Source organism: Hypanus sabinus, chromosome 10 (genome assembly GCF_030144855.1).
Source record: "Hypanus sabinus isolate sHypSab1 chromosome 10, sHypSab1.hap1, whole genome shotgun sequence".
Taxonomy (NCBI): Eukaryota; Metazoa; Chordata; class Chondrichthyes; order Myliobatiformes; family Dasyatidae; genus Hypanus; species Hypanus sabinus.
The window spans coordinates 80,979,167-80,996,774 of record NC_082715.1 but is presented as its reverse complement, the minus strand read 5'-3'; the positions used below and the strand labels follow the sequence as shown (position 1 = coordinate 80,996,774).

Sequence of the window (17,608 nt, the reverse complement as noted above, 5' to 3'; positions counted from 1 at the left end):
TCTTGCCCCCTCAGTAGCACCAATCTAGAGTCACTGAGACACATTTCAGAAAAAAATGCCGGAAATAGTAGTTTAGTGAGCATCTGTGAAGAGGCAAACAGGGTTTCATGTTGATGAACTTTCATTAGAATTTGGGAAGGTGAAGAGATAATACTAGTTTTATGATGTAGAGAAAAGGGGGAAGAATAGGGGAACAAAAATGATGGTGGAAGGCAGAAATGACTAACTGACAAGGGCTGAATCAGATTTATTATCACCGATGTATGTTGTAAAATTTGTTTTGTGGCAGTACAGTACAATACTGTACATAAAAATGACTAAGTTACAATAAGAAATACTTTTTTAAAAAGAAGTGCAGTAAGTGAGGCAGTGTTCCTGGTTTCTTGGTGTGTTCAGAAATTTAATTGCAGAGGGGAAGAAGCTGTTCCTAAAATATTGAGTGTGTATTCATGTTCTACCTTCTTCCTGATAGTAGCATTGAAAAGAGGGCATGTTATGTATAGTGAGGGTCTTTAATGATGGATGTGTCCTTGATGCATTGCTTATTGAAAGTGTCCTCAATGTTGAAGTCTAGTACCTGTAATGGAGCTGGCTGAGTTTACAACCCTCTGCAGCTTTTTTTCAATCCTATATGTTGGTGCCTCTTTGCGAGACAATGATGCAACCAGTTAGAATATGCTCCATGGAACATCTGGAAAAAAATTTGCTAGCATCTTTGGCGACATACTAAATCCCCTCAAACTCCTAATAAAATAAAGGTATTTATTTATGAAGGCATGCTGCCTTCATAATTAATTGAGTCAGTATGTTGGGTCCGGGTTAGGTCTTCAGATATGTTGACTCCCAGGAACCTGAAGCTGCTCACCTTTTCTGCTGCTGACTCCTTGATGAGGACTGGTGTGTGTTATAAACAACAACCTGATGTAGGTATTGTTGTTGTCCAGATGGTAATGCAGGGTAATAAGGGTAATAACACCTGGCTAATTTGAAGCCAAATACTTGACTGAAATTAACCTGATCGAGGATATGTGAAATACAAAAATTGATTGTCTGGAATTGTTAAATTCATTTTTGTGTGCAGAAGATAATGATATGCCCAGTCAGAAGATGAGGCATGTTCTTCAAATTGACATTGAGTTTTATTAGAACAGTACAAGAACCTCTGAACAAAGGTAGATTGAAACAGGAGAGTTAAAGTGGCAGGCAGCTGGAAGCTTGCAATCATGTTTGTGAGCTTTGTGCAAGTGTTCTGCAAAATGGTCATCTAATTTGAGTTTGGTTCTCCTAATTTAGATGTGGGCATGTTGTGAGCAGCAAATACAAAAGCCTGTAACTAATGAATATGTTAAGACAGAAACATTACAGTTAGGAATAACTGGAATTCTTAATTCATAGATTACTTTCATTCAAATTTTATGTAGACCAAAATGTAATGAATTTGAAACTCTTTGGTTGCCTTTAAAGAATATGTTAACTCTTCACTGAACTATAAATCTGTATCTTCAGGTACTTCATGAACCACTAATAGACGAAGATCCACTCTTTATTGCCACATGTACAGACCGAGAGTTGCGTAAAAGGAAAAAGCGGAAGTTCAGCCTCTGGGTCCGTCAATGTGCATCAACAGGCTACATCTGTCAGGTGATGTTTCTGAAAATGTCTTCCACTTCTCAAGCTGGGTATTGTGGCGCATTAAACACTATAAGTTCAAAGTACATCTTTGTCACCATATGCTACCCCCAAGATTCATTTTCTTGCATGCTTTCTCAGTCGAACAAAGAAATACAATAGAATCAATGAAAGACGATCTCTGCAAATATGCAAAAAAAGTAAACAAATAATACTGAGAAGGTGAGTGGTAGCGTCCTTAAAAGTGAGCTGATGGCAGCAGTGAGAAGAGAGCATGGCCTGGATGATGAGGGTCTTCAGTGATGAATGTTGCTTTCATATGGCAGTGCTCTTTGCAGATGCTGTGATTTCCCATTCCTGCACCCCTGCCAGCATTTCCAATGCCACATCAGTTTTTTTCTAAATGTTCCATAGAATATTTTGTCTGGCACTTGTGTAGCATCTTTCCAGATGCAGAGGTTCTGGGGGAAAAAAATAAGCCAGAACATGCTTATACTGAGCGAACAACTCCCACGTTAGTGGAGCTAAGACACAAATTTATTGTGTGTTAAGCATTTGTTTACAGTATAAATGCAGATAACTGCTTCTGCAAGATTGGCAGTGAAGCAAACTACAGACCTTTAAATAAATGTTAATACTTTTTGGATTAAGTATTAAGTTTCTAAAATGATATGCATAGAAAGCAATATAATAACTGAATGAACTGCAATATTTAAGAGATTGTCTTTGGATGTGCTAATTTGTTCTGAGAATGGAGAAGGCAGAAGCAGTATGTGTATTCTCCAATGGAATTTCAGTCTGCAATGACATCTTTGTATATTCTAAATATACAATTGGATTTTTTTTTATCTTCTCTCTTTGCTTTCTTTAGATTTACATTCATTTGAAGGAAGGAACAACTGCAGACGGGCTAGATACTTTGAAGAACAAGCCACAGCTACACAGTCTTGTGGCAAAAAGCCTTTGTCAGAATTTGATGGGAAAGAACTACATCATATATACTGGCCCCAGCATAACCAGTTTAAATCTTTTTGAAGAATTTGAGAAAAAAGGTTTGTTGTAAAAGTATGAATAGCTGTGACTTGTTTAGAATTGGGAAATTTACAAAAGTTTGACCCTTTTGTTGTCATTGAAATCTCCTGAAAGTATATTTTCTTCAGTGATGCTTCATCCAAAATTTTAGTTATAGTCTTTAAATGTAAGGAATACAAATAAGAATTCTGAAAAGAAGTATTTATCCAAATGATGTTTGTGATGATAATAGGAAACATTTAAAGGGAAGATGTTTAAGGTGAGTACAGAGTGGAAGATTACAATGAAAATCTGGTGAAGAATGAGAGGCAGCCAAGGTGGATTTTAAACCCTGACAAACTGGTCAGACTGAACAATGTATCGAACATCAAACAGTACATATTGTGCTGACCCCCTTTAACTTGCTCCAATATCGGTCTAACCCTACCCTCCTACAAAGCCCTCTATTCTTCTGTCATCTTTGTGTCTCTGATGTATCTGCCTCTACCACTACCCCGGCAGCATGTTCCATGCACTTAACATTTTCTGTGTAAATCACCTACATTCTCTCCTCCCCCCCCCCCCCCCCCCATACTTTTCTCTGGACACCTTCAAGTTATGCCGTCTTGTATTAGCCTTTGAAAAAGTTTCTAGATGTCCATTCAATCTATGTCTCTTATCACCTTGTACACCTCTATCAAATCACCTCTTACCCTTCTCTCGAGAGAAAAGCCCTAGCTCGCTCAACCTATGATCATAAGAGATGCTTTCTAATCGTGCATCATCCTCTGTACCATCTCTAAAGTTTCCACATTCTTCTTATAATGAGGCAACCAGAGCTGAACACAATACTCCAAATGTGGTATAATCACACTTTTATAGCACTGCAGTGTTACTCTGCGGTTCTTGATCTCAGTCCCCTGACTAACCAAGGCCAACACAGCATATGCCTTCTTAATCAACCTATCAATGTGCTGTAACTTTGGAGGAACTATGGGCATGAACCCCAAGATCCCTCTGTCCCTCCACACTGTTAAGACCTGTCATTAACCCTGTACTGTCTTCAAGTTTGACCTTCCAAAGTGCATCACTTCATACTTTTCTGGTTGGCATTCCATCGTCCTGTGGATACTTTAAAAACAATCAGATGCTATGGCCTTAAAAACTATCATTAAAATATCATTATGGGTTACCCAATGTTGTATGTGAAAGTCCTATAAATACTGAGATCTTTGACTCCAAGTTTACACAACAGTATTGTACATTTCCCTGAGTGATGTTGTGCTGTGACCAGTCTCAAGCCCTACAAGTGTAAGAATTGCTGAAACAAAAAAAATAATTCCTTCCTTGCAAAGTCTTGCAGCTGTGATTACATGTAGCCAGTCCACAATACAAGTGGCACTCTTCTATCTCCAGGGGGCCGAGAAAATGGATGCTACAGTGATGGTTGATGATGTGCTGCTGGTAAGGTAATGACCCCAAGAATCAGAAGAACCTAGAGTTTTTTTTTGCTATAGGAAAGGTTCTAGGACAAATAAAATCCCAGTCAAAGCCAGGTATTGAATTTGGCACTAAAATGCACCAAAATGGGTCCAATATTGTTTGACTCCAGATTAAGCCCATCTTAAACTGCATAACACATTTTGAAAACTTTTTTTAAAAAGTTTTATTTAGAAGTTTCAGATCTGATGACTCTAAGAATTGATTAAACAAAAATGTCCATCCTGTACTTCCATTTCCTTTTCTCACTATCCATGAAGGGTTTAAGTTTAGTAATATCATCCCATGCCTACTAGCTCATGGTATGAACATTAGAGATCCTTTTATAAGATATACAGTGTGTGCCTATATGTTTGTATATATACTGGAAATCTGTACATGCTTGTTTTGTTCCCTCGACCTCACACCCACTAAAGACAGTATCCCAACAGAGGTTCCCTAACTCAAGACAACTTGGGAAACAACACCTATAGCTATCTGCATCTGGGATAAGTACTGAATGACCTTCACTCGCGAGGGTTCCTGAATGCTGTTTTGAGTTGTCCTTTCTGTAATTTTCTTTGAAAACAGCAAGGTATAAAACACAGTTAAGTTAAGGCAATTGTAACACCTAACCGAAACCTGGGGTGAAATAATAACCTTGAGTTTGTTCTTATCAGTCTGCTTTTAATTTTGAATTTGAAGTGTTTAATTTGTAATGTCTGATCATTTTGACAGCTAGTTCAGCCCAAGTGTGTGGTTTAATTGACTGTCAAAGGATTTCCAAGATTTGCATGGGGCTGTGTAGATTGGTTGAGCACTACAGCACTGATGCAGGTCCTTTGGCCCTTTCAGTATGTTTTGAACTGTTATTCTGCCTTGACCCACTGATCTGCACCTGACTATAGCTGTCTGTGACCCTCCCATCCATTACTTAACCGAACTTTTCTGAATGTGGAAATCAGACCCACATCCACCACTTGTTTTGGTAGCTCGTTGCACCACCCACTGCATAACGATCCTCCTCAGGACTTTGCTCAGTTATTGCCGTGGAACTGCCTGCGGTAAGAGTGGGATGGATGCTGCAGTGATGGTTGATGATGTGCTTCTGGTAAGGGAATGACCCCAAGAATCAGAAGAACCTTGAGTTTTATTTTTATTACAGGAAAGATTCTTGGACAAATGCTAGGTGACCAGTAATCAGCCTGGGAATATTAGGCCACATTACATGTCTCTATATCCTTGTTCATCTACAGATATATATGGATAGGAAATGTTTAGAGGGATATAGGCCAAATGTAGGCAAGTGGGATCAGCTCATGTAAACATCTTGGTTGGCACAGACTAGTTGAGCTGAAGAGCCTGTTCCAATGTGATATAACTCTATAATAAATAGTCACATTTCACTTTATCAGTGTTTCTCCATGCTTTCCTGTTTTGTTGCTTTTTCACATGAATATTCACCAAAGTATGTAGTGAGGTTATTATGGCAGTTCATGGCATTATGGCAGCTAGGTTTTGGAGGCCCAATATTGATGCAGGCACCTCAGCAGTTTTATTCCATTAGGAGTTTAAGGACATAACTAGACTCAAACAAATTTATTTATTTTTAATATTGTAATTTAATCATTTTTATATATTGCTCTGTACAGCTGCCACAAAACATTTCTGATTTTGATCGTGAACTGTTCTGTTTTATAAGCATGGGATTATTGTAATTACATTTTGAATTGTTTTTCCCCATATAGGGATTTATTGCTGTGGACTTCTGAGCACCAAGAAGAGTGACTGCACGGGATTGCCACAGTCCATGTTGGTTAACCCTGAGCCGCCTCGTGTCAGAGGCCATTACAGAGTACGAATGAAAAGAAACATGTCATTAATCAGCTGGTCCAACAAAGGACAGTTCTACTTCCTCACAAATGCATACTCTCCATTCAAAGAAGTTAAGTACTCATGAAGTGGTCATCCTGATATGATTAAACGTATCCAGATGAATTCGAAGTATTTTTGCAATTTTTTCCTTTGAGGTTCCATATTATAGCTGGCTTTTGTTTCTCTCTGTTGAAATTCCAAGAGTGCAAACTCTGCTGCTAGTTACAGAGAATTATTAATCTTGTATCTCTTGATGCTGTGCAATTCATGTTCCTAATGTCTGGCTATTGAAGATTGTGAAATCCCTGCAACCTTTTGGCTTGCATTATCTGTAATCTATCTGACTTTCCAACACATAATATCCCAGTTACTCTAAGATTTCTTATTTTTAACTAAGTTTTTACATGGCCTTTAATTTATGCTATCATTTTGTCTTGAACTTTGCAAGAGCATTTCCTGCCATCGGCAGATGTTGTTCAGGACATGAAATCATGAAATTTCATGTCTGTCACATGAAATCCAAACCTTTTCAGTATATCATATTTCTGAAAGGTCCTTGAACCTATAAACACTACCACTCTATTCCTCTTTGACTATTTACTTTTAAATTATAATTTGTACTAATTTTTAATGTTTTGCACTGTACTGCTGCCACAAAACAACAAATTCCACAACATACATCACTGATTCAAATTCTGAATTGACCACTTTCATTTATATACCATCTTTAGCAAGGCAAGTCTCTCAATATGCTTCACAAAGTTTTGTACTGAGGCAAGTATCCAAAACCTTAATCATAGAGCGAGGATTTAATCTGCATCTTTAAGGTGAATAAATTTAAATCAGCCTTGATCGAATGGCAGAGCAGCTTTGATGGGCTGAATGGCCTAATTCTGCTCTTATGTTGTATGGTCTTGTGAAAAGTTTTTAGGTAAGTATTTCAAATAATTAGGATCCAAACAGTTTGAGACTTGCTTGCTCAAGGCAAGGTGTTCAAATGAAATTCATGATATATAAGAATCCAGACCTGATGAATGCAAGGGTTTAGTCAATTTGTAGGGCTGGAGAGTTGCATTTTACTCTTTCTCATGGTGTGAGGGTGATTAGCTGCCATTGGATTTTGGGTCCATAATTGGTCACTCATCAATTGTCAGTCCAAACTACAACTAAACATTCATCAAGCAAAAAGGGAATTTCTAAACCTGCCAGTTTTTATTGTTTGTTTATTTGTTTAGAGATGCAACATGGAACTGGTCCTTCCAGCCCAATAAGCCCCAATGCCCGGCAACCCACCTGTTTAACACTAACCTAATAACAGGACAATTTGCATGACCAATTAACCTACCAACTGGTACATCTTGGGTCTGTGCGAGGAAACCTGAGTAATTGGAGGAAACCCATGCCATCATGGGGAGAACATACAAACTCCTAATAGACGGTGCCAGAATTGAACACCAACGCCCCAAACTGTAATAGAATTGGGCTAACTGCTTGTACAGTACCATGGCACCTTTCGAGTGACACACAACTCAAAGAATCTCCAGGCAAATATTGCATTCCATTTATTTTTAAAGTATTTTATGTGTCCCAGTACAGAAACTGCATGAAACACTAGCAATCAGCAGACTACAAAAGGAAGTGTTTGATTAATGTGAAGTGCCTCCTTACTGTTCAACCTAGAAATTTTTGAGGTTTGACTCTGAGTGGAGAACACTGGGTGTGGAAAGAAAAAAAATTACTGGAAGCAGCCTCTGTGGAGGGAAATGGACAATCAACATCCTAGGAAGGTTCTCAAGTTGAAATACCTATTGTGTATTTCCCTATTCAGTTGCTGCTTGACCCACTTAGTTCCTTCAGTGGTCTACTTTTTTCCCTCCAGATTACAGCATTTCTGTCCCCAACTTTATTTTCTCCTTTCCTACAACTCTAGAAGGCAATAACTGGAATTCCACTTAAAGTAACTTGCATTGCGTCTTTAACATGATCATAAAGATCTTCTTTTGTTAAAAAGCTTGTTCACTTCAGATGTTGTCTCCTCAATGGTATCTGACCAATAGGAGAGGACATTTTGTGCAGCTTATACAAGTCATTCCAATAAAATGCATACACTGAAGAAACCCATTTAGTAAGGTCAAATAGCTGGAGATACTGGAATTTTGCAGTGAGATAATTATATTTCAAAACTGACTTTTTAAATACTGCAACTTTTTCAGAGGGTGGTGAGTGGATGGAACAAGCTGCCAGAGGAAGTGGTTGAGGCAGGTACAATGCTATCATTTAAGACACCCTTGGATAGGTATCTGCAGGTTTGGGGCTTGGAGAGCTATGGGTCTGTAAGGAAAGAATTAAATTGGTACATGTCAAAATAAAGTGAAAGTTCAAAGACAAAATGGTGTCTCTTTGGAATAACCTGGAGATGTGTACGAGTGGCTCCCCTCTAACGTTGCAGAGATGCGCTTGATTAGTAGATGATTATTATTTTGATTTCTGTATAGTACTGCTGTAGACTTCTGTTTCTGTATATACTTGTGCCAGTTCTAAAAGTGTTTCCTAGTGCCCTTGAATAAATGTGCTGTGTCTCCTTTTCTGAGAATGCATATGCAAATACACTGAGCTGAATGAGAAAATAACACAATGAATCTTCAAGTAATTTTTGTTACAGGGCTGAATGCAGGATATTGGTACTGTGTGGGTAGTTACCTTGGTCAGCGTGAACTTGTTGGCCCAAAGGGCCTGTATCCATGCTGTAATGTTCTACGGGTCTATGACGCTAACAAATTTTGTAGCATAATTCTGATCACTTACTGTTTCATCAATATTTTGGTCCCACAGGTGTCATAATTAGAAGGAAGAGTGGAGAGATTCGTTGTCCATTAGCAGTCGAGGCTTTTGCTGCACACCTTGGTTATATTTGCAAGTACGACGATAAGTATAGCAAGTGAGTATGTACATAGTCGTATCTGTAATTGTGAATAGTAAATCCCCATGTGACTGAGGGGCTGTGTTGCAAGAAAACCATTACAATTTTCTATAATGTAAACATTTATCTGCCCAAGCTGATATATTGCAATACACCAAGGCACATCCCTCCCCACCATCAGTAGCATCTACAAGACACACTACCTCAAGGCAACATCTATCACCAATGATCCCTTAGCATATGGGCCATACCATCTTCTCACAGCTACTATCTGGCAGGAGGTTTAGAGGGATATGGGCTAAACAGGACTAGCACGCTGCATAACTCTATAGTCCTGCAAATTCAGGAACTTAAGTCTGTAGTCCTTTGAAAGTTATCGGAGAAACTGCTCCCACCACTCTTTCAGGCAGTGCATTCTGAATTTATAGTAACTTGCTGCAGAACTTGTTACTCCTGTCACTGACCCTTGAATTATTTTCAAGTGGAAATTAGTGGAAGCTAGTGGAATTATTTTCTCCCTACTTATTGTTGGTGTCTTTATCTCCTGTTTCACAACCAAGTCTAACAATTTCTTTTCTTTTCCACAGATACTTTATATCACATAAACCTAACAAGACTTGGCAGCAAGTATTCTGGTTTGTCCTCAGTATTGCTGTCAATAATGCATACATCTTGTACAAGATGTCTGAGGCATATCTGGTCAGGCGGTACACCCGGTTGCAGTTTGGTGAAAGACTGGTCAAAGAGCTCTTTGGAATTGAAGAGCATCTTCCTTCAAAGTGATTCCTGCTGGCAGTCCTTGTACTGACGTCAAATTGTTGCACTGCATCCACAGGGCTAAACCACATCTCACAACCTTGTCCCAAACATTATTTTTAAAAAAGATTTTGTCATCATCAAGCTTTTACATAAAAATCTGCAAACACGTCTCTTAACTCCCAGCTCTGCCACAGAAACTACAGCCAAACTGAAGACCATTTATAAGGAAGCTGGAAACAGATACTGCCATTTATAAAAACCTGATAGTGAAAATAACTTGTTTGGATTTCTGCTACAGAAAGAATGGTGGGAAACCAGACTTGCAAAGGTGAATCTACCTGCAATGACAACACAAGGTTGATAAATTGTGGTCTGATTGTGGCATTTATAAAAAATGTACTTGGGGGTGTAAAATATGCACTTTTATATGCAAATTATGCACGTGTGGGTAATCATAAAACCATCAAGGAATCATTTTGTTTTCAAAAAAACAATATTATCTTTGTTACTTAATGATTTGCGCCTTCATTATTGTTCAATAATGTCATCCAATGAGTCCTCCATACATAGTGCAATCAACAGCCCTGTTTAGATATTTATAATGAAAGATTTAATATGCATACTGAATGTTTACATTGGACTAGTTATTAAGTCACATTCAGAGTTCACAATTTCTGCTATGTACTGCATTTAGAACCTAGTTCACCAGGCATAAATTACATTCTTTATTCACTGACTATACTTTGTCACTACAGGTTCGTTGTTGCTTGGAATGCTAAACGTTTATGTGGAGGTAGAGTTTAAAACTGATGGATGACAATCTCCCCACAGTGGGTTTTTAAAGTTTATTTGGGGTTGTTAGGTACTGTAGAACTATAATAGTGACAATGGTATGTGTGAATACAGTGGATGAATTAACTGGTGGCATTTCGTATTTCCTAGAAGTAGGCCTGCCATTTATTTATTCAAGATAGAGGAACCACTGGCAAAAGAGAAATCTTAAGTCCTTAAGTGAACTGTGCTAAATAGGGGATTATTGTCCAGTTATTAAATCTCTATCTTGGTGTGGAAACAGCATGCAGAGTTAATCTGTAGCTTTCATGTGGGATTCACTTTCTGTTAGTTAATTTGTACTCAAGCAATGTATGTGTCTCAAAAGTGCCCTGTACATTACAGATCTGTTGTACTTAAAATATAAAAGATGTATGTTAACATTTACAATAAAGGAAAATTGTGGTGAAGATTTATGCCTTGGTGTTGATTAATTGTAAAAAAATATCTCTGTTGTATATGATGACAAACACTTTGATAATAAATTTACTTTGAACTTAAGTATTCAACTGGTAATAGAACACTACTGTTAAGCAGATATGAAGTAGGTACACCTAATTAATGCAAGTATCAAATTAGCCAATCATGTGGCAACAGCTCAGTGCATAAAAGCTTACATACTTATTTTATGGATTTGTTAATGAGAGATAACAGAGGAGAAAGGCCAGACTGCTTCAAGAGGAAGGTGTTACAACAATGGCGTCCAGAACATCTGAATGTACAACTCATTGAACCTCAAAGTGGATGGGCTGCAACGGTTCAACTCCTGTAACGTAACCATTACATGTAATGCCAAGTAACAATGTTCTTTTTCTTGAATACATTATCAGATGGCTGCTACTGGGTTCATATCACCACATCCAAATTCTATTTAATTGATTTGTGAGACGCTTTCAAAGGTTCTCAAGAGGCACTATATAAATATTCATAAATTTTAAAAAAAACAAATGCTAGATATTCAGCAGATCAGATAAGGAAAGGTTTCTAAATTTTCAACCTGAAATGTTAACTCCAGTTCACTTGTTGCCTGACCCAAATGTTTCCATCATTTTTTGCTGTTTCGCATTTCCATTTTCTGCAGTGTTTTCTAAACAAAAACTATCTGACAATACAACCTAAGTTTTAAAAGAAAACCATGAAAGATGGACTTTAAAGGTCACAAGTTTATTACAGTTGATTCATTTTCAAGGATGCTTTCCATCACATCTATAAAACTAAGCAAGATCATGCTTTATAGCAAGAAAAGATGTGGGGAAGTTTTTCAACACCACAGTGACAGCATTGTGCACAATAATAATGTTACTCTTTACAAAAATTGGAAACATTACTTTTTCTTGGGGGGGGAGAGTGTAGGGAAAGAATTTAACATAGTCACAAGTCACTTCAAAACAAAAATAAGTCTAATGATGTTCCTTGGAGATTAAAATATTGGTGGAATTGTAGCACCAATCCCATCCATATCTGGGGAGTTGTAAAGATCAAGAGGGTATTCTCTAATAGAACAAAATGCTATTTAAAGTTTCAAGACTATTATAAATGGAAAGGACACAGCTCTTCTACAAAATGAACTTTGGCACATTGTGGCATGTAAACACAGTTTTTGAAAATTGATATATTCAGCAGCAGTATAACCTTCCAACCTTGAACCTGACCGTTTTACTCTGTGCAGTTTCTGCTCATGAAAGTTGGTATCAAAATCACTGTCGGCCCTTTCACAGAAACAAATTTATGGAGGAAAGAGAGGTGAGCGTGAGAGAGAGAGACACACACACACACATTTACAGAGAGAATCATCCTTTAGTATTCCTGGTAGTGCCAGACACCTTTATTGCATTGTGGTCAATAAAACTTAACAGTGTAACCTGACAAGACAGTCAACAATTTGGTAAACCAAATAAATATAAATGAAATAAGACTTCACAGAAAATTGATATTAAGCAGAACTTAGCATAGGTGAGCTTGAGAGGCAAATGACCTGATTTCTCCAAAATAGCTATTGCTTTCAATTCACTTAGCCACTTACTTGATGGATTCCTCTTAAGCCTTTGAACATGAGATAAAACAAAATATAAAGTACCATCACTGCTGAAGATATAATCACCTAACCCGGAATAAACAAGGCACCAATCAAATTCCACTTTGAAAAAGTCAATACAGCAGAAGCCAGTGAGTGAATTCTTGGATGGTTTCAAGCAAATGCAGACTAGAATCAAACAGAAGGAACGATCTTGGTAATATAACAGTTAAGTCACATAGCTGCTTACATAATAAATATAAAATACATTTGAATTATCAACAGGCTTTGATGACATCCATTAACACTTAGCCATGTTTGTGCCTCGCAACTGAAAGTTATAACTCACACCCATCCTAACCTAAGCATACAAAGAAATAAGAAAAGTGCTGAGACTCATGTAATAAAGAGAACCAAAATTGACGCACAGCAACTGCCTCCGGCTCTGGATTTCTTTGATACTGCCCCATTTCCCTATATCTGACTATTTGTCTCTTTAAGCAATACTCACTGGGTTATCAAAACAATTCCACACTGAGATCTGGAGTCTGCATATTCCACAACAAAAACAAACATCAGAAAATTAAACACAATAGTTTTAGATCTGAATGAAAGGTCAATAGAAAAGAGTAAGAATACTGAACAACATGTGAATTCTGAAGCACTGCAAGACCAGACACCACCAATTGTAAATACTTGGATGTTTGATGTGCTTGCTGATAAGCAGCTTTTGTGATTACTGCAGGCCATTTCCTATAAAACAGAAATCCTTATTTTGGAAATTTCCTCATCAGAAGAACTGAAATGGATCTTGTGGGGATGGAATTCTGTGTACCGTCCTATTGTAATTCAAAAGGTGATGGAATTTAGTTACATGAGAAAGAAATATAGAAATAGTAATCCACCAGTTTAAAAACTCGATACAGTAATTCAAGATAAGATGGAAAATGGAACTTTTTTTTCAAAAATCGAGGTATATGGTTGAATGCAAACTTGATTTACCAATTTAAATATTGTCCACATTTGTAAGTTCCAAAATGCAGATGTGTTACTGCTGCAAATTAAGTGTGAACTTCCACTGTTGTGAAAGGGATGGACTGCAGATTTCTACAGTGAGTCCTCCACTTTTGGTATTCCGACTGTCAAGACACAAGTTGCTGCCGACATGCCTCAGTTTGGAGTTGTTCTCAATTTGCTCCCACTTCTGTAAAACAGGTATTGATGAGAATAGGTTAACAAACCATAAACCTAGAAACTTCTCAAGATTCCTTATAGCATTCCTGCTCCAGGAGTCTGAACACTCATTGTGGTAGAGACAGGTACAGTTTGTTCAAAGTAGACCTATTATCAAAGTACAAAGACGTCATCAAATAATACCCTGAGGGTCATTTTCTTGCAGGCATTCACAGTAGAACAAATACAATTGTATCAATGAAAATCTGCACACAAATAAAGACTGACAACCAACCAATGTGGTAGACAAATTGTGCAAATAGAAATAATTAATTAAATCAATAAATAATATTGTTGAGATGAGTTGCAGAGTTCTTGAAAGTGAGTCTATAGATAGTGTTCAGCATTGCAGTGAGTTGTCCATGTTGGTTCAGGAGCCTGATTGTTGTAGGGTAATAACAGTTCCTGAATCTAGTGGTGTGGATTCAAGTCTGAGGTGCCTGTAACTCCTTCCCAAAGGCAGAAGCAAGAGAGTATGGCTTGGATGCTGGGGGTCCTTGATGATGGATGCTGCTTTCTTGTGACAGCTTGTGCTCAGCGCTGGGGAGGGCTTTTTCTGTGATGAAGTGGGCTGTAGCCACCACCACCTAAAAGATTTTGGACTGTTTCATGGAGAGGAAACGTTTAGAAGGATATGGGCCAAATGCAGGCAATTGGGACTCGCTCAGGAAAGCACCTTGATCAACATGGACATGTTGGGCAGAAGGGCCTGTTCCTGTGCTGTGTAATTCTATATCCATGACCACCACTCTGTACTTTAAGAAGACATTTGCTTAGCTTGTCTGCTATCACGCCAGAGTCAACATGAGCCCCTACATTTCCCACAGTTAAGATGAACGAGCAGGGCAAAGCTGCCTTTCCTGTTCAATCTGCTGTCTCCTTCTAACAATGCACCGATCTCCCTCACCCCTTAAATTAGCTTTATTTGCCACATGTACATCAACTCTTAAGAAAATGTATCATTTGTGTCAATGACAACATAGTCGAAGGATGTGCAGGGGCAGCCCGCTAGTGTCACTATGCTTCCAGTGCCAACATAGCATGCCCACAACTTACAAACCCTTACTAATGTGGAAGGATACTGGAGACCTGAAAGAAACCAACACAGTCATGGTGAGAACGTACAAGCTCTTTACAGGCAGTAGCGTGAGTTACAGGCAGCCGGATTGCTGACTCTTTGAAGCATTTGATAGCTGCTACACTACCGTACTGCCCTATACAGGACTGTACAGTACAGTAGCAGAATATGCACATTTTCCAGGACAGGTTTCACCATGGAAACAGGCTCACCACTGATCACTGAGCTGGTTATCTCCAGCCATCACAGACAGCAATGCACATTACCGGCGGTAAAGAGATCACTCTAATGACATTGCTGCTGTACTACTGCCAGTGGAAGTGGGGGGCAGATTCTCACAATAGTACAAAGGGCAGGATTAATGCCAGATTCCCAGGACACATTGGCACTGCAAAAGGTCATTCAGCAAACATCCAATATCAATTCAGGTTGCACAACAGTTTCATATTTCCCTTTTTTTTACAGCATAGGAGGCCATTTAAGCCACTTAGTCTATGCCAGTCCTAGAGCGATCCCATCGTCCTCACTGCCCCATTATTTCACTGTAACCATCTCTCTCTCACGTACCCACCAATATTCTTCCCTGCAATTCTCCCCACTGCCCACCTACACTAAGAGCAACTCACACCAGCCAATTACCAATGATCATCGATTGGGCTTCAATTCACACTGCTGTCTATAAGAAACTTGTATGTTTTCCCCGTGACCTCGTCGGTTTCTTTTGGGTGCTCGGGTTTCCTCCCACAGTCCAAAGACGTACAGATAGGGTTAGGCTCAGTGAGTCATGGACAAGCTATGTTGGCACTGGAAGCAAGGTGACAGTTACAGGCTGCCCCAGCACATTTCTCAGACTGCGTTGGCCACTGACGCAAACAATACATTTCACTCTATGTTTTGATGTACATGTGACAACTGCGAAAAGACTAAAGCTAATCTTTAACCTTTAGGCTTCAGAGGTGGCGGGGGGGGGGGGGGAACACGCAATCACAGAGGACAATAAAAAGACATGAGGTGTAAATGGAGTGGCCGTTTTTGTACTGGGCTTCATTAGAGTTTTGGCCTGACAGGCTTGGGTGAGAACTGGCGAGGCTCTAAGCAAGTTTCATGTATTTTTTTTTCCCTTTCTTTGTCTATCAGTACATAGCCAGTGCAGCGAGAATAGTGCAGGGTTAGTGGTCTTTGTGTGGGATGTGGGAACTATGGGAGAGCCACAGTCACCCTGACAACTATACCTGCATGAGGAGCACTGAACTGCAGCTCAGTAACCTTCGGCTCAGATGGGAGAATCAGGAGGTGATAGGTAGGAGCTACAGGGAGGTAGGCAGACCTAAGCTGCAGGAATAAGGCACCTGGGTGACCGTCAGAAGAGGGAAAGACAATAGGCAGCTAGTGCAGAGTACCCCTGTGGCCAATCTTCTCAATAATAACTATACCACTTTGGATACCGTTGGGGGGGGGGGGGGGGTGGAAATGACCTACCAGCAAGGAAGCCATAATGACTGGGTCTCAGGCACGGCATCTGGCTCAGAGGTGGGGGGGGGGGGGGGCGGCGTAAGCGAGGAGTACAGTAGTCATAGGGGATTCCATACTTAGAGAAGCAGAGAGAAGATTCTGCATATGTGAGCCACTCAGTTAATATGTTGCCTCCCATGTCCACAGCATTCTAAAGGGAGAGGGTGAGCAGCTGGAAGTCATACTACATATGTGTTTCTGTGACTGTTAGAGGCTGTGATTTACAGCTTGGGGATCGTTTGAGTGATCCACCGCTTTGCTGGTTCTGAGAAGATTCTGGGAAACGAGCGTGTCCTCAGATGGCCTCGATGTGAAGAAGCTTCGAGACAGGCATCAGCCGATGTTTAACTCCATTTTGCTGTTTAAAGCGTCGAGGAAGATTGAGACATTGAGGCGAATGCAGAAGGTAAGCATGAGATTCAGTGCCAACTGCCTGCCTTTTGATCGCCGCCAGAGGAGTCTGTGAGCGGCCTATCGCTGTGACAGACGGGTAGATCTCTCTGCCTCATGTGATGACCCTCTCTTTCAATGCATGTCGGTGATATTGTAGGGTAGTATTGTGGTTCAGCATTTACTATGGATTTGGCTATGGGTTTTACATTGTGTTTCTTTTTAAGTCGCCCTTTCTTCAGCTTTGATGTAGTTTGTGGGTTGATGTTCTGTTAGTTTCCTGTGCAGGGGTGCGGGGGGGGGGGGGGGGTTATAATCGGATTTGTCTTACTTCAGGGGTTGGTAGGTTGATGGAGAAGATCCTGAGAGGCAGGGTTTATGAACATTTGGAGAGGCATAATATGATTAGGAATAGTCAGCATGGCTTTGTCAAAGGCAGTGCCTGACTGAATCTTTTGAGGATGTGACTAAACACACTGATGAAGGTAGAGCAGTAGATGCGGTATATATGGATTTCAGCAAGGCATTTGATAAGGTACCCTATGCAAGGGTTATTGAGAAAGTAAGGAGGCATGGGATCCAAGGGGACATTGCTTTGTGGATGCAGAACTAGCTTGCCCACGGAAGGCAGAGTGGTAGTAGATGGGTCATATTCTGCATGGAGGTTGGTGACCAGTGGTGTGCCTCAGGATCTGTTCTGGGACCCCTTCTCATTGTAATTTTTATAAATGACTTGGACCAGGAAGTGGAAGGATGGGTTAGTAAGTTTGCTGATGACACAAAGGTTGGGGGTGTTGTGGATAGTGTGGAGGGCTGTCAGAGGTTACAGCGGGACAGCGATAGGATGCAAAACTGGACTGAGAAGTGGCAGATGGAG

The 17,608-nt window shown here is 39.6% G+C and overlaps 2 protein-coding genes across 2 annotated transcripts in view; one reads left to right on the top strand and one right to left on the bottom strand.

Moving 5' to 3' along the window:
• The window catches only part of pgbd5 (piggyBac transposable element derived 5), a 56,937-nt gene extending 44,328 nt beyond the window's left edge, over positions 1-12,609 (top strand). Inside the window, exons 3-7 of the mRNA XM_059982218.1 lie at positions 1,507-1,641; positions 2,501-2,681; positions 5,868-6,065; positions 8,827-8,932; positions 9,502-12,609. Of these exons, the coding sequence (XP_059838201.1) occupies positions 1,507-1,641; positions 2,501-2,681; positions 5,868-6,065; positions 8,827-8,932; positions 9,502-9,697 (816 nt within the window). The 3' untranslated portion in view covers positions 9,698-12,609. The remainder of the gene's footprint in view (positions 1-1,506; positions 1,642-2,500; positions 2,682-5,867; positions 6,066-8,826; positions 8,933-9,501) is intronic.
• The window catches only part of galnt2 (UDP-N-acetyl-alpha-D-galactosamine:polypeptide N-acetylgalactosaminyltransferase 2), a 109,604-nt gene continuing 104,530 nt past the window's right edge, over positions 12,535-17,608 (bottom strand). The window contains exon 16 of the mRNA XM_059982216.1: positions 12,535-13,722. Coding sequence (XP_059838199.1) covers positions 13,567-13,722 — 156 coding nt within the window. The 3' untranslated portion in view covers positions 12,535-13,566. The remainder of the gene's footprint in view (positions 13,723-17,608) is intronic.